Below are 25911 nucleotides of genomic sequence, written 5' to 3'. Positions count from 1 at the left end.
TAAAGATGTTAAAGTTGCCAAATCTAGTGAGAAAATTGCTGATAATTTGAGTTGAGAATCTTGCCCAAGGACACTTTGACGTGTGCACTGGAGGAGTTGAGGATCGAAAATTCTACTAATGTGAATATTTGGAATAAACAAATGATTTTGTACATTTTTTGTTGCTGTCAGATTATTTATGAAACTACTTAATTAGGCAATTTTTTTGCTTCAAGGGCCCAACAGAATCACCACTGTTTATTACAGCAGATGTAGTTCACTACTTCCCAACACTGAACACGTCAGCTTTTTAGTAGTAGTCCTCAAAGGCTTCACATTTCTTTCAGAACTTGCTCTATATCAATAGTGAAAGCTCAGCAGGTGTAATAAATGAATCATTGTAATCTTAAAAGCCTTTTAAGGCTACTATTCTGGTCTGTCTGGCTCTCTGTCTGTCTGAAACACTGCCAAACAGATGTATACATCAATAATCCATAAACTGAGGTCGGATTGTTTTAGGTACAGTCAAACCAAGATAATTACTCTCCTTGCTGCCCAACCCTGAAGCTTGGCTGACAGATACAGGTTTAATTTGAATACATGAATGAATACATTATCATACTATCATTATCATACTAATTTTCATTTCATAACAATGCAACAATATATATTCATTATGTCTGACTAAATGCCAGCCCATAAAAGTCTATTATTTCTGTTATTGCGTGTAACACTGCAGCTTGTTTTACCTTATATACTTGACAGTATTTAAGTTACATACATTTTCGTCATATTACCAATTAACAGGCACACAATTGTACTGTGTATAAATGTTTTGATACTAATGTCATGGATGAAAACATCTTCACGGTTGTTGAGTTATGTCAATCTTCTCATCAGCTGCTGTCCCTCCTTTTCTGCAACCCAGCTGAAGTGCGCTCAATCCTTCAACCTGATCAAAGGAAGAAGAGAGTGAGAAAAAAAGGTGAGAAAATAAGTTGTTCAGTCATGTCTGACTGCAGAGAGCTACAAACAAGGAAATGAAACACATCAATCACCTTTTTTATTACTTTAAAGTCTCACTTTTTTGACACCTAAGGCAAAGTGGAACTGAGAAGTAACATGAGAAAGGAGAACTCCCCGAGACAACACTTCAACCCAGTGACACAGAGATCCTCCAAATAAGTAATTAACCCATGTCCATTGACTGATGTGTGTTAAGATCAATTTAAGTGCAAAGTCAAACAATTTAAACAGCTAATCAAGTTAATGAATATTCAGAGGGGGATGAAACACACAACACCTTTTCCTTCAAACATCAAACACTTGATCTGGTTAAAAATTAACTTCAACCAGCGGGATGGATCATAGCTGGAGCTGACTGAAAAGATAGAGGGCCTGTACAGAGAGAGAAAAAAACAACCATTCTCCTTTTTTTATCCTTTTTTTTTGCCTGAATGTAACACCACACTAACTTTTCCCCACATAGAAAAGAGTTGTAGTCTCGCCTGACTGTTTGCCCACATAAGCTCAGTGGGATTACCCTCTCTGTTTGTTCATGGCAACACTGCACCAATGTAAAGTAGCCCCAAAACCTTGGCCAGAGGCCCGTGTGAATTTTAAGTGCCCAGTTTCCCCACTTGTGTGTCCCTGCACATCGAACTCCTTTTCCTCCCTCTCCTTCTCGCTCTATCTGTCCTCTAGGGTTCGCTTATTTAGGAGGACACACATATCAAGGGCCTCCTTTCACTCCTGTGAGGCCCAGGGACAATATTTCTTATTATCCATCTGGCAGGACAATCCCGCCCACTGTCATCACATAGCTCTATATAAGACAGCAAAAGGGCCTGATGATAAGACGTTGGTCTCAAGACAAGCCCGGCCATGTGGTGTAAAGTCCTCGTCTACGTCGTCCTCCTGACTCTCATAAAGCATGGTGAGTATTGTGTCATTACGCTCACAGGCCAGTTTCAAAGCCTACATTGTTGTTTCTTCACCTAACAGCCAGGTTTGCACAAGTTTGAGCTGACCAGGTGGAATTGGAAATATTGATGCTGAGCTAACTCACATGGACACTGAAACTGAAGGCTTGGAGCAGGCTGGTTTTACAGAATTTAATCTGAATGCAAATCATTGGTTTGTGTTGATCTTATGGCGGTTAATGAGGTGGGAGTTAAAATAATGTAAAAGTACAGATGGTGCACGTTAGTCATATTCAGACAAGTCAGTGTCAACATGTACCTGACCTTTGTTTTGTTTTGGACTTGGTCAGGAGTGTATGCCAGGACCACTAAAAGTATTGGAGCATTACTGATAAAGTGTAATAGGTTTGGGCAATATGTCAGTACATAAAGTGAGACATTTGCTATTTTTCTACATATTGACATAGCTTTATCTCTTGTGATATTAGGCCAATATGATTGATGTTGCAAATCAGTGAATAGGACTGCTTTATGGCAAAACTGGGTTTATAGGATTTTTGCATCAGTGTAATGAAATAACTGATTTTTTCAGGAATTTAATTCAACCAAATTAGCCAAAACCACACATTACAGTCTGGCTATTAAACAAAATGTCTCTCGTCTTTCCATTTTACATACATGCATATAATGACACATGATATCGTAATGCGAATCTTCATATTATCCATCTACCCATAGTCTAGTAATATTCACAGTGAGAATATGTATAAATTTATGAAGTCAAGGCATTCTTCTCTGTTTACTTTACCTATTGTATAGTATTATGTCTAAACGATTAAATTATGATAATTACAATAGCAAGCAATGGCAAGTATATTCGAACAAAAAGGCAATCGTATTTTTCTTACAAACTGAAATAATTTATGCTCAAATGCTCTGATCTGGCCTGCAAGTTTTAATGAAAGTAATTCTCTCTATCTATTTGGGTTATATGCAAATTAGTGTTGCCTCGTGGTTGGAGCAGTATTGTACTTTTGTAGGTAAGAATAGACTTTTCCACTAAGGTAGAGCATTAATCATGTCTTTTTACACTCTCATTCTTTTCCTTGTCAGCCTGCAATGATCAGCCCATCTATCACACTTGACAAGAGGCGAAACATAAACACAGGTTTTCTATTGCTTGGCTCTATACCTGCCGACAAGTATTTATTGTACTAGTTACTAATTAAACTGATTGGGTTGCCAGACCTGACCGAAAGGCTTTATATTTACACTGATTCAACAAGGTATACTGAGATTACTGATTTACAATGAGAGATGAAAAGAAAGAATCTTAAATGGAAAGTTTCATGAAACTCAAACCAATTCACTCAAAATTGCTTGTCACTGTTGATTTAAACTTATGACATGTTTCAATTTAAATAAACAAACTGGACAAATGCTATTTGTACTTTGTTTGTGTAGTATTGTGATGTCACTTATTATACGACTAATGAAAAACTCACGAAGATGACGTGAAAGGGAGATTTTGTAACTTTTTCTGAGCAGCCCCTGTGGCTACAAGTGGCTTTTATGATACAGATTGTTGTTTTTATGTCTTAATTACTTATTTTACTGAACAAAGGTGGGTTTTATTGTTTATGGGTTCAAATTTTAATTTCAAGAAAGGAGGAAGACTTTTATTTCACAGTGTAAGCTATGGATGAATGTTAGCTTGACTCAGGTTGCGAAACTTATTAAAAAGCAGTTTGATACAAAAATGTGACTTGAACACAAACATTTGATTTGACTGGACTTTATTTTCAATTAAAACTACAGCTGAAGATCAGACTCAATCATTAACCAAATGCCTTGCCCGTCCTGCACTCCAATGAAAGGCACTTTATTTTCTCTCCATCTAAACGCTCTTTCTCTGTTTACAGTGTCTCCAAGTGAAATTCAGGCCAGCCCAAATACAAATGCGACCCTACCCTGCAATGTGACGTTCCCTGATTCTGTAAAAGGGGACAAAATGGACCAGTCTCTCTTTAACGTCAGCTGGATAACTAACGGCTCTGACATCGCCTCATTTGAAAACGCAACAGAACAAATAAATGACGGCTTCAGCTGGGACCCCAGTCATTTCGTCAGTGGGGACTTTTCACTGACTATCATCAGAGCTAGTCTCGACCTGCAGGGGGTGTACGAGTGCACGGTCAGCTGCAACTCCACAATGGTGCACTCCAGTAACGTTACATTTGGTATCCTCGGTATGTCTTTGTTCAGTTGTTGAGATTTGGGCCTTGGGTACTGATGTCAAGTATCTCAAATACAAATTTCTTCTACTTCCCCCCTTTTTAGCTTCACCCACTGTTTCAGTCCCTGAGCAGTGGGTGGTGTTAGAGACAGAGAGCCAGCTTAAATGCCATGCAGATGGTTTCTACCCTCCTCCTGTCTCTTTCTCCTGGACCAGAGATGGGCGGACGATTCAGCCTCCCTACCAGGTGGAAGGTGAACAGACTCCAGATGGTTACTTCATGGCTGTGGGCAACCTGACCTTCTACCCGTCCCGTGGGGACCAGAATGCAACCTTTGGCTGCAAAGTGTCCCACAAAGGAAGCCATCAAGAGGTGGATTTCCCACTCAACATCACCTGTGAGTGACACAAAGATGTTCATCAGTTATCATATGAGAACTGTTAGCTTTTTAATCTGATGACGCCAAATACTGTTCATACTTTTTTTTTTATCAGACCTCCCTTCCATTAGACTTGCTGCTGTGCCATCAAGTTCCAACAACATGCCTCTCACTCTTTACTGTGACCTGGAGAGCTTCTACCCAGAGGAAGTTTCTGTGTCCTGGATTCAAAACGGCACAACCCTCCCTGAGCCCCCCGCCACTGAGCAAAACCCAGATGGGACCTACAGAGCCAGACACTATTATACTTTGAGCCCCGAGCAGAGGGAGCAAGGAGGGAAAGTGGAGTGTGCAGTAAGCCAACCTGGGGTACTGCACCCAGTCAGTGGCTCAGCCTGCCTGGAGATACTGGACCCCCAAGGTAAAACATACCATTGGATACTTATCATTAGACTGGACACATATTTTGACAATTGACAAGAGCACACCCATCTGACATGCACATTTGAAGGATAAGCACTCAAATCAGATTTGGGTTTGGAAAAAGTCTGAGAACAACAAAACAAAACTAAAAGTCTGGCTGCCAACTAACTACAATGCTTTCGAAACAGCTGTACAACTGTTTGCAACTTGTTCAACTTGTTTGACTTGCTCTTGATGAGTTGTTCGTGCTACTTTCAAATTAATCGCATAGTTTAGTGATTTGCCGTGTGAGATTCCTGCTCACATGTCTTTTTCTCATACTGTTTCCCGTCAGATGAGGCGCCGGTGTTGAATAAATCAGCCAAAGCATCTGTGGCTATGATGTGCATTTCTATAGTTCTGGTCTTCCTGCTCTGCTTTGGCTTTTCTTGGAGGAGAAGAGATGGTGAGTCAGAAGTCATGGAGTTAAGGTAGTGCTTGGCCTATGACCTCTCAATTAAAATGAAGTAAGGTCTAATTGTGACCCCTATCACAGATTATAAAGCCTTAGTGTGGACAGAAATATTTATCCTTCTTCTTTTAGGTGAAGGCTTTTTGGAGGCCAATAGGGGAAAAGTGACCTTTTATTTATTTTTTTTTTTTAAAAAAAGCTATTACTTTGTGAAACAGAAATCTTGGGACCTCTAAGATTTGTTTTGGGACCCCACATTGGGATTGTGACCTCCATGTTAGGAATAGACCACGGTTACAGATGTATTAAAATATATACAAATAAAGATGCATTGTTGCCAATTTCAAGTTTCAGCTTTTACTTTAAAACCATCATCATCAAAGTAAAATTTAAAGCTTGAACCTGCAACAATATCTCTGAAGTATCTCCATTCTTTACTGGCATATGCAGGATATGCACATTTCCACAAACTACCCTGTTAAATAAACTAAACCTTAAGCACACAATGCAATACATACAATAGGTTTCAGGGTTTCAGAGTTAATCGGAACTTATTGCACAATAGCTGCCACCTCCACACCCTTTTCTCTCACTAACTCTTTTATCCCTTTCATCTCCCCCCACTCAGAGAAACAGAAGTCTCTCAGTGTGTCAGGGATCATCCTCCCTCCACGCGTGATTGTAGGTCAAAAGGGCAGAGTGACAGTGAGCATTGAAGGCAGGAGGGTGGACCGAGTCCAGACTGCATGGTTCCTCAATGACACCCCTATCTCTGACACCTCATTCACAGGTAGGAGCGCTTATACACACCCAGATAACCAGTGGCTACAGATAAACACTTCTTTTACCTCCCAAACCCCACTGGCCTGGATCAGCAATCACAAACTCAGGCTTTGCTGCCACACGTTGTTCAAAGTCACAGATATTCATTTTAAATTCCGGCTGAACTTTGTGCATAGGTCATCTAGGATGATCTTCAATACTTCACTCAGAGAAAACTCTGTAATCGTTGTTTCAATGAAAAGTTGGAACAAGCTGATACAGAGTATGTGATTACTGTTGGGCAGTTTAGAAGAAGTGAGTTCATCTTAGTGAAGTGTAGTTCATTATTCTGGGAAATGCACTCATCACTCATACCTATTTACAGGAAACATGAAGCTACAGGCAGAAGCTAGGTCAAAAGTTCAGTGGGTAACATGTTTAATCTTTAAAAATTGACTTGTCATGTTTTTTTGGGCAGATTTAACAGTATCAGTAAGAAAGCAAATGAACATATTTCCCAGAATGTCTAACTCCTCCTTTAAAGCTACATAAAGGAAAATAAAGGTGGGGTGGTTAAAGGGTTAATATAGTTTAGAATTGGGAAATAAAATGTGTTTGGACTGATGTCATAAAAATGATGCATTGAAGTGCATAATGACACATGAAATATCTTTTACGCTGCTCCTTAAACATACTGTGTTTTCTCTTTTACGCTTTAATTCTGCTAACATTTTACAACCTCACACACATAGGGACCTCCAAAGCTAACTTTAACTGCCTCTATAACCCTCTAACCACCATCCATTTGCCCTACGGTCTAACTCTCACCTCCCCAGTGTCAGAGAAAGGTCCTCTGCTGTCCTCCAGAGGCGAGATGGGTTACTACAAGCTGCACACTCAGGGGCCACTGCACTCATCTGGAAGTGGCACTCAACAGCTGATCTCCGCGCTCACCTTTATCCCCCAGATTTCAATCCACAAGGCGGCGGTGTTTAAGTGCCAGGTGTCCTACATTGGCAAGGACAAGATTATGGTGGAGAGAGTGTCCGAGAAGTTTTCTATTCTGTGTAAGAAAGTATTTTCTCTCTACTTTTCTATGATTTTCACAATTTCTGCTATAGAATTTTTTGTATATTTTCTCTCTCAGCTGCTCCTGAAGTATCAGAGATCCAGCTGGCAGAGACACCAAATGATTCGGGTAAGGCAATAGTTTATCACCCTATTCAAGTTCAATAGATTTAAAACATCCCCGGTTTTAGAGGCTACATCCCTGAAATTTCTGTCTTCCAGATGTCATCAGCCTGACAGTACGGGCATCACATTTCCATCCAGACGTCATTACCTTCCGCTGGTTCTGTCAGGGGGGCGAGCTGAGCCCTGTGGCCTCCCAGGCCTCATCCTCCCCTCGACCCAATTCAGAGGGCTTCTTTTCAGCGTACAGCCAGTGTAAATTGCCCCGGAGTGAACTGGAAAAGGGAGGCACTAAAGTGTGGGTCAGTGTCCACCACATCGCCCTGAAGCAGCCAGTCACCCGTGAAACCAGAGGTAAGAAAAAGGGGGAGAAAAGGCATCACATTTAATGTTACATTTTAAAGGATTAAAGTGTAATTTTCCCTTTGATGCTAAACAGGCTTCCTCAAGAGGCCATGTGTGTCCGAAATCGTCGGCTCCACTTCTTCCCCAGATCAGACTTTGACGCTGGGATGTGAAATCACAGATTTCTACCCTCCGAATATATCAGTCACTTGGCTGAAGCTCAGAGAGGGAGAGCAAGACGACAGAGAGGAGGAGGTGATCGAGGGAGGAGAGATGTGGGGCCCCGTACAGACTCATCCCAGAATGTACAGGGCCACTGCCAATCTGAAGAGAAGGGCAACAAATCAGGAGAAGAAGGAGAGAAGAGGCGGGATTATTTGCAGGGTGGAGCACTGTTCCCTACACGAACCTATTGAGAGACACTGGAGAAATGCTGACATCGGTATGAATCTTTACAGGTGTTTTTACTATCAGCAACTTGCTCTTAATATGGAGGAATCTACAGAAAAAAATATACAAATTCACAGTTTTTAGCTTTTCATTAACTAACAATTTCTGTTTGTACTCCCTTAGTTGCTCCATCAATTCCTCCATCACTCTCCGTCTGTTGGAGCAGTGAAGGGGTTGGTGTGTTCTCTCTCCTGCTGAAAGGAGGTCACCCGAAGGTCAAGTTACTGTGGGCGGCAGGAGGACCTACTCTCTCACCATTGGTGTCCAGTGAAACAGAGGAGATAGGAGATGACGGTCAGAGGGAGCTGAAAAGTGTGTGCGCCCTGGAGAGGTCTACGAGCCCGCCCAGTCAGACAAACAAAGAGCTGGAGAGACAGAAGAACGGACATGCAATAAGTACTTGTCATTCATATATGAATATATATATATATATGTTTTCTATGTTTTTTAAGTTAAAAAATGATTTGCTGATGGTGAGGGATTGCTAGTAAAATTGAAGAAAACGTACTATTCCTGTTGCATGATGGGAGCTGTGGGAGCCAGCACCTGTGGTGTATTGATTTTCAACATATTCATTGTTCTATCTCTTGGGTTGGACCCTAGACTCCATATTTTATTTAAGTGCAATTTTAAATTGACGCTCTTATAAAATGTGGAGAGGGTGAAGGAATGACTTCATTCAGAACATCCTCCAGCCGTCTCACTGACACTGTGTGTAAACTTTATTTACAGTTGTATGAGATCTAAAATAGTCCTTCAACTCACAGCCTCTACAGAGTTTGCCCTCACTTCTGAAGCACCTTTTTGCAAATTATTTGGTGTTGTACTCCTGCTCACCCCACACCATTGCCTTTCTGATGTACATGTATCTTGGAAGATGAGTATGATTTGCTGAAAGCCACACCATATACAGAAATGTATCGTGTTAACCCTCTGCTGCTGTTACTTTACAGAAACAAAAGCTGCTGTTACGGACCCTGACACTGAGGGAATCGAATACATCGATGAAAAAGTGGATGGAGAGAATAACGACATTGACAGGGATGAGGAGACAACGTCGGAGGTGGACGAGGACAGTGACAAAGAACGAGAGCAAGACCCAAGCGCATTGCACATCAACAGAGTCAACTTGAGTCAGGGTCCCAGAGAAAATGAGAGGGCACGTCTGAGAGTCTGTGTGGAGATCACACATCCTGCACTCAAGCTTCCTGTTTATCGAACCTGGACAGGTATGACACAGCAAACAGTTCACTCATGTAGTCACAGAGATCGAGATAGGAAATGGTAAAGAAATACAGCATGAGATATAGAGTTAGTTAGTTAGAGCACCAGTGGGCTAACTGTCATTTTGTTGCACAAGAAAAAAGTAAATCTCCATCTCAACAGGAAATTGGTTCATGTTTAGTTCTTCAACTTGATCTCGTGACCTCTCTTTCAGAGCCCAATGAGGAAATTTCATCTTCTGCATGAAAGACCTGATGCCTGAAGAGTGCCTCATATAACCCATATAACCCATATAATATGTCTAATATCCTGTATGTCTCTATAGTAAATATAATGTATTAGTCATTTTTGTGAATATCCAACTGTCTTTGATGTGATCAAGTATGGTTTTGCTTCATTTCTGGTCTTTATTTATTATGATCTGTCATCTATTACATTTTTCTTCCAAGTCCATGATTTTTAAATGCTCATATTTTTGTACAGAACATTTTGCAAGAATAATCGATCTCTGGATCTCTTTTTTTTTTTTTTCCCTAAATCTCCATTGAAAAATAAAATTTAAATCAATTTTTTGAAGAGATGTTTCTTTAGGTCAACACACAATGCGTACTGTGTTTCTCTTCCGTTCAGTGTTCTGTGTAAAACAAGTAGCCTATCTGTTGTTGGTCAACCACTGCTTCTGAAATAAGTCCTCATTTCAAAATATACTTCTGTTTTTTTTTTTTTTTTAACACTACACTATGACCACAGGAAAGTCGCTTCACTGTGCTGCTGCGCAGAGGACGTGCTTAGTGGTTGAACTCAGTAATTGAGATGTTTAGTTTGGAACTTCCTCCTCAGATAAAACAGAGAGTACATCTACTACAGCTGCAGAATAACAGTAACTTTCATCCATCGTGCATTCATTAAACTCACACATGCTATATTGTAGGGTACATGACCGATAAAAACCATATACAGCTACTCATCTAACAACATATCTATCTAAATATTCACAACGATGAATCCCATAATTGTAGTCATAATGGCAAACGCCAAAAGTGAAGGCCTACTTGTGAAAAGAGTATCCCTCTGATTCAGCATTGCACTGACAATGTCAGACTTACAATTTAATGCAGCAGAACCAGATATTTTGTGTTTATTCCAAACATTCTTGTCAAAACCTGGTGCCTACATTACCCACAATTCACCTCAACTCAATTCTCTTGACTACAGATTCTGGTGTGTTATGCAAGTGCCAGCTTATGTAGCCTCTAGACCCAGGCAGAGAAGAGGAGCGGGCTAGAGATCTGGAAAGATTTCAGGGCTTCATTTTGAAACTTTAAGTCTTTAGTGCTCTATTGACTCAAGTGACATCACTCAGCCTCAGCTTTGTTTCTGCATATGCAGTAAGCTAGTGCTCCTTAAATAAAGAAACACCTGCAAACTGAATTTGATGAGTCTTAAAGTCAATAAACTTATTCAATATACACAGCAATATCTAGTTTGCTAACATCAGCTACTTGTTAGCATAAACTACTGGTCATACCAGACCAAAAATAGTTGTAGCAGCAAAACCCCTCAGTGTATTGAACTGAAAATGGGTGTGTTTTATTTCTAATGCATTTATCTTTTTTGATGATTTTTTTTTTTTTTCTTTAAAAATTGGAATTTGATATGCAGTTAACCAAGCCCTAAATAAAACCTTAGGTCCACTGTCACATTCAAGAGTCTGTCAACAAGGACTAAGATCCTTTTTTTTGTCTTTTTAGAGCAGGGGGTGGTGTTACTAATGTTGAGGCTCAGCATCAAGCCCTGCCGTGAGGGTGCCAGAAGAGCGTGTCACTCAATATAACTCAACAACCAACACATTTTGTGTGGCCTGACATGTCAGAGGCTCTGCTCACATCCGCAAACCCTGCAACGCGTAGGTTTGATGCGCTGGCGACTCAGCTGCGTTGATCACTCTCTTCCTCATAATGACACACCGGACATTTGTCAGTATGAGGAACTGAGCCGTGCCTGGTGTTTCATCCTGGTCACATCAGGATGCAGCTCGATGTTGAGTTTCATGTGTAGGAGGAATTTAACTGACAGGCGGGTCAGATTTTTTTTTTGCTTCCCATCACGGTTACACCCAAAGCACAGTTGCCAGAGTCAGATGTTCGGGGAATAAACGAGGAGGAAGTTTGAAGATGGACCCCGACAGCCCCATTTCCAGGGTGGGGAGGACTTTTTGGACTGTTTGGGTGAGTTGCTGCATTTGAATTTGTCGGGGGGGGGGGGGGGGGGTAATTTTCATTTGAAAGCAGTGAGATGTGGATGCAGAGTCATATCTCGCTCCTGTGTGTCTGTCTACCTCTCTCTCTCTCCCTCCCACATTATAGACTGAATATGGATGTCTCTCTCTCTCTCTCTCTCTCTTTCTCTGTCGCTTTCTCCCACCCTCTTCCGTTTGTGTGTTTGTCTACCTTACACACACAAACACACACACACACACACACACACACAATGTATATTAATGTTTGTCTCTCAAATTCGGATCAAGTTTACAATTTGCACTCTTTGGCCAAAAGTTTATGGACATCCACAAACATTGTATCCATATGTGACTGATTTTTCTGAATATGGCTGCAAGGATTTGTTTCCTCATAATTTTCTACAAACTTCTCAAAACTGTCCTGAGAGAAACTCCTAACTGAGCCAAACCTCAGACATTATTTAATTAATCGCACTGAGTATCAGAGCAGTTGTTGATGTTCAAAGGAATTTCCATTTAACCCATCAAAACATTTGTCCATAATTCACTGATTATTGGAAACTTTTTTTAATGTACGTGTTGAATTGCAAATTTGCCTGCAGACAAACTGCACAGCTGACCTGCTGTACAGTGACTAAAAGGTCTACACGTTTCACTGTCTTTGAGCATTTAATAATTGTAATGGAGCATTTGGTGGTTTACCAATTGAGTACCGTCTGTATTTTGCCTAGAATTAGTGCCAGATTATACAGTTTTTTTTATAGGAATCTATAGGAAATTATCAGAATTTATTGATTCATAAAGTAAAGCGTTACTGGTTTTGTACAGCAACAGGAGTGAGACATAGTGAGATTTGGCCTGATTCACACATTAGACATTTTCACAGTCTTAACAGGAAAAGCAGGTGCAACTAATAACATTAGTGATGGCTATGTTGCATATAGAGGTTTGAGTTTCAGGCCCCTGTGGAAGGCATACTGGCATACTTAAAGCTGCTCGTATGCATATTTTTATGAGTTTTGGTTTCACGGCTGTAATTTTCATTGCTCTCACTAACCTAGTTTCCAGCCACAGTAGGAAGTTGTTTTCAGAAAAAAAACCCACATAAAACCATTGTTAGCTGTCCTAATAGTTAGACTGAATTGTCTCTTTTCCCACTTCTTTCATTGATACGAAACACTGATGAACACTGTGCAGCATTTAGCAGATAAAGTGTGAGCAAAATCGACCTAAAAGGAAAGTAAATTTTGAATTTGCATTCACAAGGTAATCTGAAATATGACTCCAAATAAATGCTAGCATTGCTCCATGTCTACAGAATGTGTAAATAGGAAACTCACTCACTGTCAGTGTTGTGTTTACAGCTTATTGTGCAGCAAGACAAAATAAAATAAAAAAATAATTATTGTATTTTTAAATGGAACCATAATTGATATTATCAGTTATGCTTCCCCTGCTGTGAAAGAGGTCTGTTCACCCAGGGTGTGTTAGATTGGGTTGAGGTTAGCCCTCTGAGGACAGCAAGACCACACCAAACCCAGCTCAGAAAACCATTTATGGACCTCGCTGTATGTATGAGGGCATTGTCATGAAAACAGGAAGGGGCCTTCCCCCGAACTGTTGCTGCAAAGCCGGAAGGTATGAGGCTATTGTATAAGAAGTCCTGTACAGTGTGCTGCAGCCTGTAGATTTTCCTTCATTGGCACTAAGGGGCCTGTCCCAAACCATAATAGACAGCCTCAGACCAATATCCATATACTTTTGGCCAGATAGTTTTAAGTATAATCATTTGGAATATATTTACAGGAAAGAACAAGTACACATGGTATCCATAATCAGGAAAAAGTGAAATGTTTATTTGAACCGATTGTAGCAATTGCACAAGACATACATCGTAGAGCAAATAGGGCAAATGTTGATTCATTAACTAACAAAAAAAATAAGTCAACTCTTTTTCTCTGTCTTTTGTAGAACTATATAAGTGTAGCTCTGGACAGACTCCTCAGACCAGAGCCCACTAATACTGACAGCAATGACCCAGACTCCTCCCAGCAATCTGCAGTTGACAGTGAGCCTGCCAGCAGTGGTCACCCAGTGGGTGACATAAGTGTTGATGAGGAACAGCCTCTTGCGACAGCCCCTCCGCTTAGTTCATTACGGCCGGTTGTTGCCTGGGAACTTTGCACCACAGACATCGACTTAGGGCCTGTGGAGGAAAGCGTGCAGGACAAAAGCAAAGCATCTGAGGAAGGTGAGGGTACGAGAGAGGAAGAGTTCAGCCAAACAAGGAATGATGATGCAGAACTGCTTGTTGCTAAAGATGCAGAAGAAGAGGAAGAAGAAAATGGAGATTGGAAATTGTACACTCATGGACAAGATGAGGTACCAGAAAATGATGAGTATGAAGAACGTGCAAAGATGGGGTCGCCTAATCTTACAGACGATGCGATGAATGAAGACATAGAGGGAAGTGGAAGCAAGGCTGATCCTGAGGATGAGACCCAGGGGTCACTGGATGATCATCAAAAAATGGATGAAACCATGAGAGAGATCCAAGTGAAGGAAGAAGGTGATAAAACGTACCATGAAGATGAGCAAGATTTGGAGGCAGAAGCCACTGAGATAGCATTGTGCCCAATGGCAGATTTTAGTTTGGAAGAGGAGCAGAGCATGCATGTAGAGGAGGCAAGGGCACAGATTGATGAGGTGGATTCAGCAGTGACGTATAAAGAAGTAGAAAACTGTGGTGGTGTGTTACAGCTGGCCTCAGAAAATGAAAACAAGAATGATGAGGGGGCAAAACAAGTTGAAAATCAGTTTTCAAGCTCTGAAGAGCTGTCAGAAAATGACAGAGATGTCAAAGGAGACCCAGGTGTTACTTCACTGGAAGATGACCTACAAATTGCCTTCAAAAAAAGTGGCAGTGTGTCAGAGGATGTTGGACAAGAGCATTTGATGGCTGATAGAAGTGAAAGTGAGGATGAAAGAGAGAAAGACAAGAGCACATATGATGAGAGGGAGCAGAGTGAGGAAGAAAATGTCAATGAGGCAATAGATGAGGAGCCAGAGCAGGAAGAAGATGTAAAAACGGGTTCAGAAGACAGTCGAGGCGTTTTTACTGAACATGTTACATGCATCGAAGGAGTCGCGCAGCATACTGAAGCAGAGCTACACGCAGCTGAATTCACAGATGAAGAAAAAGAGGATGTAGCTAAGGACACCGAAGTGCAAACCAAAACAAGAGAGACAGATGAGGCTGATGGCGCAGTAATTGATGAAAAATCTCGTGTGACAACAGCAGACATTTCAGTAGATGAGAGATTTTGTGATGAAGATCAAGTAGAAGAGGAGAGGCTTGCCAGTGAAAAAGAAGACAACAAAGAAAGTTACATGGAAATAGCATGTACAACCACTTCAGTTACAGTAAAACCCGAAGGCGAGACCGGAGAGGAAAAAAGTGGAGAGTTTAAAAATATTCCTGTGGGAATATTTAAAGACCCGGTTGTTGTGTCGCAGGAGCTAAATCCACCGACATCTGAGGAAACACAAGAGGGAGTTCCTGAATACAACAATGAGCCTGGGTTCATTGAGGAAAATATAACACAAAGGTTCCTGGAAGTAGGAGATTGCCTGGGAATCCATGCCGAATTACCAGAAGAGGTGGAGAGCAGGGAGCCGGAGAGGCTTCAAAAGAGTGGCACTGGAGGTGACTGTTTAATGCTGAGGGAGCATATGGAAGAGGAACAAGAAAACACAGAAGATATTAAGGAGCACACTGGAATACTGCACATTACAGATACTGGACTGCCACAAGAAACAGAGGAGCTGCTTGTTGAACCAGTAATTGAAGGATCAGGACACTTACTTGAGGAAGAGGAAGGAAAATTATTGGAAAGCTCAATGAAGATGGGAATCGAACACTCAGAAAAGGATTTTGAGATGCATGTTGGTGTAAGAGATGTGACTGATAAGACAACAAAAGAGCTGTTGGTTGAATTTGAAATAGATGAAGGGTTAAGTGACTCCAAAGATGCCGCTGGAGATTGCTGTGAGAGAACAGGAGCCGGAGCAGCAGAGGATTCAGTGGGCGGATTTGCAGATGAAAGCTTAAGAATGCTTGAGGCTGAATTAGTGGATACCATGAACTTTGAACAAAACAGCAACATGACCCCTAGTTTACTGGAGGGCATCACTGAGTCTGGATTCATGAAAGAGCCAGTTGAGACTGAGCCGAAATTACTTGAAGATAGTTTCGTAGAAATGCAAGATGCAGGGATAGATATAGAAGAACTGGGTTATGGAGTTGAGGAGGGAGAAGTAGAAGATGAAATGCAGAACAACAATGAGATGGAGTTTTTAAATCCAGAGGTTGCAGGAATGGCAGCTGATCTAACCACAGAAAACAATGCAAATATGTTGTTTGGAGAATTTGAATTTTCTAGACCAGATGAGTCGCTGGAGACAAAAAATCAGCAATCGGACAAAGCATTTGAGATGAGCCATGAGGAGATGTTAGCAGATACCAAAGCAACACCAAGCAGCGAGTCCAGACCAGAAGATTTGACTTTGATAGCAACCGTGGAAATGGCAAAGCATGTGACAGAATCAGAGGGGGGTTATGCTGAAGAAACAAGTAGCTCAGTCAGTCAAGATGTGATTGATGAGGAACTCCTTGACTTGTGGATACAGACAGCATCCATAAAGGACACGAATGACATGGAACAACAAGAGGGGCCTGAACCTGGACAACAAATGGAAACCGAAATAGAGCCATCAAATGAGGAAAAAGATGAAATGTCATCGGTGCAGGCAGAGGAGGAGAAGCAGCAGCTTGTGGAGTCATCATTATTGAGTGACACAGAAATTTCTTCATTCTGGAAGACTCATTCTGAGTCTGGATTTTTGGACCAGTCTGCCGGCACAAACCACAGTGACACCCATCTACTGAAATCACCTAGCACTGGGTCATTTCAAGACACCTATGACATGTTGGCTAGTATGTCAGAATCAGCAGACATCTCTGAATTGCCAACACAACAACCCAACTCTGAATCTCAGCATACATTGATGGAGGAACCAGTGGAGACAGGACAATCAGATCTAACAGAGGAGGAATCAATCGACGAGACAGGATTTCACTCTGATTCAGGAGTTATGTCATCAGAACCTGGACATCTTAGTCAGGAATCGGATAAATCACAAGAAAAAACAGACGAAGAACAAGTTGAATCAGCAGCAACTAAAACTGGATCGCAGGAAGAGATGGATGCCGATGTAATGGACCTAGCAAGGACAACTGACTGGAAAGACACTGAAGAAGAAATGGGCTCTCTTTTCAAAGTTGAAGATGTGCCTCTTGAGGTAACTGTGTCTGACTCTCCAGATGAAATCAGACAGGCTGAATCAGGACAATCCAGAAGTGGCTCAGAGGCTTCGTTGCAGGAGGAAATCATGGTGACAGAATCACAAGACGACGCCTGTACTGAATCCGAGAGGTTGCCCTCACTGGACAAACAACAGCCCGGATGGTCAGAAGATATTGCTGAATCACTACCTGAGCTAAACAGGGCTGAGGTGGCAGAACAGCCGACATCTAAATCTGAAGATCAGACTGAGGTATTGTTTCCAAAATAACATTTAAGCCTAAAACACTTATTAGATCAGTATTCCTAACCTACAGAGATGGTGTGAATTCATCGGTTTTTGTCATCACAGGTCGATGCATCTGTGCTGGACTTCACTGCGCAAAGATCGAGAATTGCTGTTAAAAACCCTCGTGTAAGGCCACCCACAGATCCCCGTTCCCTGCTACATATGCCCTCAGTGGAGCCCACACCGTCCTCAAATCTGCCAGTCAGGGTCCCTGTAGGTGTGCCTTTGGGAGGCATGGGCATTGGAATAAAACTGCCTGGTAGGTCACTTACTGTACGACACATAAAATGACACTACCCTGATTTTTTATTGTCTGATTATTTTCCAGAATCTGTAAGTAATGTCGCACATTTTTGTGTGGTTTTTTTTTTTAGGGCTTGGTGCAGGTTTTCCTGTTTTGAAAAAGACACCACGTGTGGTGAAAGAAGATAATAGCTCAGAAGGCCTCTCACAGGTACTTTTACTAGTCTTTGAAAATCATATACATCATCATATAGATCGTATACATCACTGAAATGTCACTATATCAACAGGAAGCCGAGACAAGGCCAGAGGAGATGAGTGACGCTCCCAAACAAGATGAGGCACCACGCAAACCTAAATGGATGCCACCAAGACATCCAGGGTAAAAAAAAGTCTGAGGATTGACATTATTACTGTATATACAACACGAAAGAGACATAATGTTTTCAGGCAAACATTTTCTAATTCTTATTTTACAAATGTCTCCCCAGATTTGGAAATCCACTTATGTCTGAACTGAAGACCAAACTGAAGAAAACCACAAAAGAGTGAAAAGATTAATTGTAATGCATTGTGTAAATATCTGAATATAATATACAAATGGCTTTATTTTTTGTGTATTTATCAAACTGAATACAGTGATGAGATGTTCATCATGTCAATTATGTTCCCTTTGTTAAAGTTGTGTAATAAATTTGAACTGAAAAACAAATGTTTGTTTGTTTTTTCTTTGCCTGATTGTTAGTGCACACATCATATAGCCTCATAATGTCAATATCAGTTAAACATTACACAAGAACAGAAGAGCGAAAACACACTTCAGGGAGCACCAAACACAAAAAGCATGATACAGAGTGAGGACCGATAGTGTGAAGTATGATTAAATGAAAAATCTCAGTTTAACATTTATCCTCAGATGAATGATTGGTTAAGGGAAACGCGCACATAAAGTGGCTTCGTAAGTTATTTGGCAACACTGGGCCCCCAGAACTGAAGTTTCAGTACTCCTTGGCATTGAAACAAGATATCACTTATTTTGTATTACAATGATGGTGGTGGAGAGAACTATCTAAAATGTTCGTCCAAAATCTACTATATGTGTTCAGTCAGGTTGAGACCTGGTGATTATGACAGCTTGATCATATGATATCATCATATCATTTCCAACAAAGAACTGTGTGGTATTTGGGAACAACTTTTTTTTTTCACTGTTTCAGTATTAGTATTAATAGTAGTATTATGCTGAGAGACCCATCAGTGAGTATATCATAGTTCACTTTTCAAGGGGGATACAAAGGGATATAATAAATTATGGAAGTGGCACAGTGGAGGTACTGGCTGTGGAGAGCAGATGAGAAAAACGAAAAGTGAAGCTAACATTTGTAAATTGTTTTGAGAGCTACTCACTATACTAAAGAAAACTTGCAGATGTTTCATACTGTAAATCTTCTCTGTTGCTCTATTACAAGAATTAATCTAATTTTTTTAATCTAGTTTTACCGAGACAGTAGATGTCAGTGTTGTGTCATCATATGGACACCACACACTCTTAACACACGAAGAAGAAGCTTCAGCTGTGATTGGTTGGAATCGTCCAATGGGCGTGAAGAAAACTGCCATTTGAACCAGATCGGCGCTCCTGTGTTTTCTTGAACTGTTCGCTGTTATTTTGACATGCAGTTGACATTAGTGTATACGTGTTTCATTTAACACACTCCAGTCTCCAGCAGACTGTTTTAAACTCTCTCACAGACTTACACAGCCTTCAAGAAAGTGACTTTTAAAAGAGGTAAGTTAAAACTGTTTGCAATCAAATTACCACGTTAACATTAGCTTAGCTCCTGCAACCTCTCTATATAAAACTTAACTAAACAACATCCGTCACTTTGTTTTATTATTATTATTCGTCTGTGGCCCCTCTCTGCTGGCTGCAGTTAATATAGATATAGTTTTTTGACGTTATGTTTTCGACCGAGCTAAACTGGAAGTAAATGGATGTTAACATTAGATCAGCAGCTCCAGTTGTACATAACGTCCTAGTAACGGTTGATCATCATGTATTACCATAGATTAATAACCTGAAATAATGTTTGCTATATTTACTAACAAATCTGTCTAAAAATGTTTAAAAAGTTATGTTTGTACTTCAAATGTTACAACTTAATTAAGTGATAAAGCCATTTCAATCTCAGCTGGCAGTAATTGTGGCATATTGTCCCAGTGTAAGTGTGCATGAGCTATTCATGTGAAAGTAAAGGTGTATTCTGATGATAATAATCTTTAAATCCACAGGCTGCAGGCAGGAAGAGTCTGAGAAGACACCTGAAAAAATATGTGTCAAGAAGTCTGAGTATTGTTCCATGTTTCCAGAAAAAATCATTATTTTCCTTGTATGAAAGCAAAAGAAATATTGACTAGCATGGCCAATGAGGCAACAGTCCAAACCTCATGTATTCAAGAAAATCCAGATGTTGATGAATGTCGTGAAAATATTCCTCCAGGAGTTGCTGCCCCAGCTGGGGCTTCAAAGTCCAAGGTCCAAGTAGGAGATGTGATTGGATATTCCTCTGCACAGCCAAGTGGAGAAAATAATCCTCTCTCTGACACCTGCACTTTTTCAACCCCAGCTCCGACAAGCAGCAATGGTGGAGTCAAAGCAAAATCACGGATCTCTGGTCTTCAGTCTGCTCTTACGCCAATTTTAAAATACTTAAACATTGGCAATAAAGGTTCATCCCCAGAGCCTTTAAAACGTGGAAATAATCCTCGTCTCAGTGTTCCCTTTTTTCCCGTTGGTGTTATCACGGCAGATTGTCAAAATTCAACTGGAGGCTCCCGTCAAAATCCCAACTCGGATTTCAACAGTAGCCATTCTGGGCGATCATTAGGTGATAAGGATGCTCCTGTGTGCTGGCTGTATGATGAATGCTTGCCAGAAATTACTCTCCTTGATGTTACATGTGATTCCACTATGCAAATGACTAGAAATGATTCAGCTCTTCCTGACAGGCCCTCTCCTGTTAAAGTCTGTAATGAAACCACTAGCACTGAAGACAACAATTCTGAAGTCCACCCTCCTCAACTGCCAAAACAAAATGAGACAACAACTAGCACAGACCCTAATTCCACGTTGGGTGATATCCCTGCAAGCACGTATGCTCCTGAGCGCTGGCTGGATGACAGATATTTCTCAGAAATTACTCTCCTTGATGTTACCTGTGATTCCGAGCTTTCACCACGAGTAGAAACACCCCCTGTGGAGGTCACACAGGATAATCCACCAGTGGATAATGTGAAAAACAGGAGGCCGTCATCAGAGCTCAGTGGACAAATTGTGGCAGAAGCTGGAAAACCGGAGATGATTCAAAGTGAAGAACTGTCAAGCACTCTTACCGGCAATGTCACCCACACCATGAGCTCCTTCGGTGAGCAGTCTGATAAGTGTGCGGAGGAAAACATCATAAAAGCTTCCTTGGAAGCAACTCGGGATATTTCTGTGGATAGTGTTTTGGAAAACAGTAGATCTTCATCAGAGCCCAGTGGACAAAAGAGTCAAACTTCGGCAGAGGACACAGTTGGGACTAATCCTGCCAATGTTACTCGAGACATAAGCTCCTCTAGCGACATGTCTGTTCATTGTGCTCAGTCACAGTTCTGTGCCTCTGATATGCAGTGTGACACAAGTTTAAAAAATGTCACCTCTGACCTTCATGTTAAACCTGTGGAGACCTCTAATCCTGTGGAAGCTAACAATGAAGAGCTGCTCGCCAGCCATGATGCTGAGTTGACAGGCAAAGTGCCACAACCGAGCCCAAAACCAGCTGAGTCTGCAAACAGCACATTTACCATTGCCCAGCCCTCCAATCTGAGTGCCACCATTGATTTAAATACTGCTGCTCAAATATCCTGCCCTCAGAATAGGACTCTGGATCTTTCCCCATCTAACGGAAACAATCCCAATGAAGAGAGTGAGGCTACAGATCAGGTTAGTGCAGACATTAAGAACACTACTGAAACTTCCCTTGTCATGAATGAGAATAGTTCAGCTGGTAAAGCGAGTGGTTTGTGTGAAGTGAACAACGCCACTTTCGATAGGCATTCTCTTCGAAAATCAAATGGCTGTACACATTTAGGGGAAGCCAGTGCTACAAGCTTTTGCCTCCAGAACAACACTTTCGATAGTAAACCACCATCTAAACAGAATGGCACCATAACGTTGTCAGAAACGAGCACGAGTGACAGTCACCAGAATACTGTGGATAAGCCCTCTCCTCCTAAAGTCTCTAATCCAACCACTAGCCCTAAAGACAACGATTCTGAAGTCCACCCTCCTGAACCGCCAAAACAAAATGAGACAACAACTAGCACAGACCCTAACGCCAAGAGGGCTGTCACCCCTGAGAGCACATTTGAAGCGAATCCAGCTGTAGAGGTAGCTTCAGGAGCTGATGGACATGAGACTAAGGGTCATTCACACTCAGGTCTACCTGTGGCAGATGCTCTTTCCGACACTTTGGGCCATCAGAGCATGGATGTGGAGAACAACAAAGCAAACACGTTCAATTTGGATGACACCTTAGATTTAAAGGTAGATGCTTTGGTTACTTCCACGCCAATGACGAACTGTAAAGCGTTCCACTTCAGCACTGAACGTGAGGAGGGCCAAACTTTAGGGGCACAGAAAAAACTCTACGGGTATGGACCCAGTAAGCCAGCTGGTCAGGTGCCGGCAGACGTTCCATCGAACATCGTCTCTGACCGGAAAACGTTCTTGACGCAACCAGCTGCCAAGTCCCTTTTGCCTCCTATGAAAGCCCAGCTGCTGAAGTACAAGCCAGCCTCCGCGCTTCCAGGAAGGTGTGAGCCGCTGACATCAGGCCTGCCCATGACAAGACAGAGAGCCCAAGCTGAGTCTTTGAAAAACACTGCAGCTTCTGATGCAGCGCAGGGGGTAGGCTTTACATGTCTTTTTTGCAAATTTACTAAATGTAGAAAATGTTGACAGCACCTTTTTGTTCAAAGAAACGGATCAAAAGAACTTTGTTGCTCTTGTCATTCTCATCTGCTAAATCCACTTTCTTATGTTTGAGACCAGACAACTGAAAGCAAACATTGCTTCTGTTCTCTGTTCTTGTGTTTTTAAGACCACAGGAATATCAAGCTCCTACAACTTGCGTGCCACAACAACAGGTAGGCAGGATGTATTAAATTAAAATATGAGATGAGACTTGTAGGCATCAGTGCACCTCTATGAACTTAGGTTAAAATTTCATTTATGTTCGATTTTTAGACAAAGGTTTTGGTTTTGTTCCATTTTTCTTAATTCCAGTCTTACTTTTATGGGAGACACTTGTGCACACAATATCCACTGTTCATACCATCCTCCCTCTGCTGACGTTAGGATCCAAACAGCCCGTTTCTGGCCTGCTGAGGCCGCAGATGAGTGGCATCCCGTCAGGCATCCAGAGAGCTGCAGCAGGTCTCAGGCCACCATCAGGAAGAAGCAACGCACCAGCTTCTTCAAGTACGGACAAACTCCGTGGGCCTACAGGTACTGCTTCAGTGGTCAGACTGTAACAGGACTTAAACAGGAAAACAATATGTACACACATTTGACACTTTTAAATTGGGTCTTGCTGTAGATATTTACAGTATTTCTATGTAGCATGTATTTCAAAGCCACAGTAATAATCAAGTAAACAAACAAACAGGGATGGAAGAGCTAGCAAGACAAGCCACACTAAGAGTACTTTTTGATTTTTTTGTTAAATGTAAATAGATGTGACAAGAAAGAAGGGAGAACCACACTTGGCATTTAAAAGAGCTATTTGTAAGTTCTGCCGTTGCTGCATCTCCAACTTTAGCATAAACAGCTGTTTTCTTATCAGTCTAAAGGAAATGTGGAAAGTTCAGCATCAAACCTCATTCCTTTGCTCACTAAGAGCTGTCTCCAGCAGTGGCAAGCAACCCACTTATTTTGCTTCTATTTCTATCATTTCTTTTCTTCTGCTGAAGTTACCACGCTAACCAGCAAGCACGTCTCCACACTTTATGATACTGAGTCACTCTAACATCTGAAGAAGTCTCTCATTTAAAGTATGGCAATTATTCAAAAATGATAGAAGCGGGCACATTTATTATTCCGTCTAATTTACAGAAATGTTTTTAAAAATTTTTAATGCTCATTTTGTCTTTTTCATGTGAACCACTTTGTGTATGTAATGTCTGTTGTAAAGAACTTTGAGCTACATTTCTTGCATGAAGGACTGAGTGATCGTGTGAAGAATTGTCTGCAGTGGGGAATGACTCATCATCATTTAGCTTTCATGTGTGAAATGTGTGGTCAGTGATTTGAATGTGGTTTGATTTTTTTTTTTTTTTTTTCCTCTTCTTCTTTCTCTCTCTTTATGCCCAGTTACTAACCCTGTGGCAAAGACCTCACAAGCAAAGAGGCACCCCTTAACCAGAGGTGAAGCTTTACCAACAGCAAAGAGGAAGAAAATGGGTAAATGCTGAGCAGCTGCAAAGGAACACTGTGATCATAAAGCTGTTCTTACTCTTTTAAGGCTTGCATTGTTAGTATTTACACAAAAGCTCGCTAACAGCACCTAAGACTAAAACTGTGCAACATTTATTGTCATGGTTTTCAAAAACTGGACTTTTCTGCACTCATTGCTTTATTATTATTATTTTTTTCTCCTCCTTCCAGATGCTCCTTTACCATCTAGTACTGCTGAAGCCTCAACATCTTCCTGCGATCCTGTAAACAGAGCCAAAAACCAGAAACAGCCCACAACCAGTCAGAGAGCTTTGCCAGCTAAAACCCAAAGAGATGGTCGGTTGGGATTGTATCATACTGTTCTGTTCTGTATGGATTGTGAAGTAAATTGTGTTTCAGGTGGGATTTATGGTCTAGTGTGTTCAGCAACTTGGACTTACCTGCTCTGGTACGTGCTTTCAGATGCTGCAGTGCCAGTCAGTACTGCTGAAACTACTTGCGATGCTGCCAGCCGAGCCAGAGCCCTGAAACAACCTGCAAACAGCCATAGAGCTCTGCCAGCTAAACCCCAAGGCCATGGTAAGTTGGGAGTGCCGGGATCCCGAAAATGGGACAGCTGAGGCTTCTGACGTAAGGTGCTCCATGTACAGGCTGAACATCTGCATAATAAGATCTTTGTAGTAAGGTTTTTTGTGTATCAGACATCTTACTGACATTTCAGTTCAACATGTTTTGCATAGTTTTTGCTAGCAGTCATGATGTACAATCTTTGATCCAGCTATAAATAATTGCAGCCTTTTGTCATCTCATAGATTGGTTTCTAGTTTTTTTTTTTTTTTTTTTACTACATGACAGAGCAAAGAGATCTTGAATTAATGAAGATGTCTATAAGAAAAGTAACCAAAATAGAGACAAGAGATAAGTTTGAGAATTTAAGCACAAATTGGTGTCTGGAAAGTAACTACTGCACTGGCACTATCATTACCACATAGTGTTGCCAGGACAAAGCAGGAGTAGCATTGGGAAAGGTAAAAATGAGGTAGTTGCTATTACTAATCCAAAACTGATAAGAAAAAAAAGTGAAAGTTATTTGATAGAGGCAGTGATGTAATGATTCAAACTGTATTGCAGGGTGTGCCAAATGTGTGGCGCTTGAAGAGCAGCTCAAAATAAAATCAGAAGAAATAAGGAGACTCAAAGCAGGTATGACTTGTTTACTATGTTTTCATCTTAATGCATTTGTTAAAAGGATTTTAGACGACAATATGCCGTAATGAAAGAAATAGTTTCTAAAAGCGACCTTAGTCATGACTACATGAGAGAATGAGTGTGCAGAATAATGTATTGTTCCTATTTCCGACCTTTTTGATGATTATTTTAGACAAAGTGTTAAACTCCACAACGTGGAAGCAGCAGTTTGACCATGAAGGCATGTTTGAGTACTGTAATTTAATGTTGTCTTCCTTAATATTTAATATTTCACAAATGATCCCCCTATTTTAGTTTTACTGTCTTTTGTGTTCAGTCTGATTATTCTGTCATTACCTGGTTTTAATTTATTTTATGCTGTTTTTTAGATTTTAAATTGTTAATGCTTTTGATTTTCCAGAGCTGCTGAAGTACAGTGAACAAGGAGAAGATTGCTGAATGCTCCAATAAAATTTCAATGGGAATGTTTAATAACAACAATAATTTTAAAAAAATGTTAAGTTATATTTAAATCAATAAATGGATTTTAATGATATTAAAATGCTAACATGTTAAACTGCTTTACTAAGTGAGGTCAATTTGTTAACATGATTTACTTTATGTTATAAAACTCTTCAGTGAAAAATAGTGGCTTTCGGTGACCACTCTTAACATTACAGAAACCTGATCAGATAATGTGCTCACAAGACTGCATTATAACATTAGA

At 40.9% G+C, this 25911-nt stretch overlaps 2 protein-coding genes across 5 annotated transcripts; both read left to right on the top strand.

The window, feature by feature from the left end:
* The first annotated feature begins 1742 nt into the window (after positions 1–1742).
* Positions 1743–18209, top strand: LOC139608842 (uro-adherence factor A). 4 transcript variants are annotated; one of them, XM_071462948.1, is made up of 13 exons: positions 1743–1915; positions 3824–4150; positions 4242–4535; positions 4633–4938; positions 5275–5385; positions 6020–6181; positions 6990–7220; positions 7301–7351; positions 7444–7698; positions 7784–8131; positions 8263–8535; positions 9093–9368; positions 11491–11609. In XM_071462948.1, the coding sequence occupies exons 1-13, from the start codon at positions 1864–1866 to the stop codon at positions 11607–11609; spliced, it is 2805 nt and encodes a 934-aa protein (XP_071319049.1). In that variant the 5' UTR covers positions 1743–1863. The 4 variants fall into 4 exon arrangements, with proteins under 4 accessions (XP_071319049.1, XP_071319047.1, XP_071319048.1 ...); XM_071462946.1 differs by lacking the exon at positions 11491–11609 and adding an exon at positions 9578–9753 and having other exon boundaries at positions 1745–1915; positions 6906–7220; XM_071462947.1 differs by lacking the exon at positions 11491–11609 and adding an exon at positions 9578–9927 and having other exon boundaries at positions 1746–1915.
* A 924-nt stretch (positions 18210–19133) lies between these two features.
* On the top strand, positions 19134–25791 carry LOC139608435 (uncharacterized). The gene is made up of 9 exons (XM_071462190.1): positions 19134–19286; positions 19790–22448; positions 22642–22687; positions 22899–23048; positions 23913–24002; positions 24207–24332; positions 24459–24575; positions 25128–25199; positions 25606–25791. Exons 2-9 carry the CDS (start codon positions 19890–19892, stop codon positions 25641–25643), a joined length of 3198 nt encoding a protein of 1065 aa, XP_071318291.1. The 5' UTR covers positions 19134–19286; positions 19790–19889; the 3' UTR covers positions 25644–25791.
* Positions 25792–25911: the final 120 nt, after the last annotated feature.

Source organism: Trachinotus anak, unplaced genomic scaffold, assembly GCF_046630095.1.
Source record: "Trachinotus anak isolate AG129_WGS33_773 ecotype Australia unplaced genomic scaffold, CSIRO_AGI_Tana_v1 ptg000025l, whole genome shotgun sequence".
NCBI lineage: Eukaryota > Metazoa > Chordata > Actinopteri > Carangiformes > Carangidae > Trachinotus > Trachinotus anak.
The sequence above is the reverse complement of the archived record's forward strand: the minus strand, read 5'-3'. Positions and strand labels throughout refer to the sequence as shown.

Excerpts from the sequence above, each read along its gene's own strand:
- LOC139608842 (XM_071462945.1), top strand. The coding sequence starts at position 11,538 with ATGGACCCCGACAGCCCCATTTCCAGGGTGGGGAGGACTTTTTGGACT. Across the intron at positions 11,592-13,573 it reads GGACTTTTTGGACTGTTTGG|AACTATATAAGTGTAGCTCT; the intron begins GTGAGTTGCTGC and ends TGTCTTTTGTAG. Across the intron at positions 17,709-17,787 it reads GCTCAGAAGGCCTCTCACAG|GAAGCCGAGACAAGGCCAGA; the intron begins GTACTTTTACTA and ends CTATATCAACAG.
- LOC139608435 (XM_071462190.1), top strand. The coding sequence starts at position 19,890 with ATGAAAGCAAAAGAAATATTGACTAGCATGGCCAATGAGGCAACAGTC. Across the intron at positions 22,688-22,898 it reads CTTGCGTGCCACAACAACAG|GATCCAAACAGCCCGTTTCT; the intron begins GTAGGCAGGATG and ends TGCTGACGTTAG. Across the intron at positions 25,200-25,605 it reads AATAAGGAGACTCAAAGCAG|AGCTGCTGAAGTACAGTGAA; the intron begins GTATGACTTGTT and ends TTGATTTTCCAG.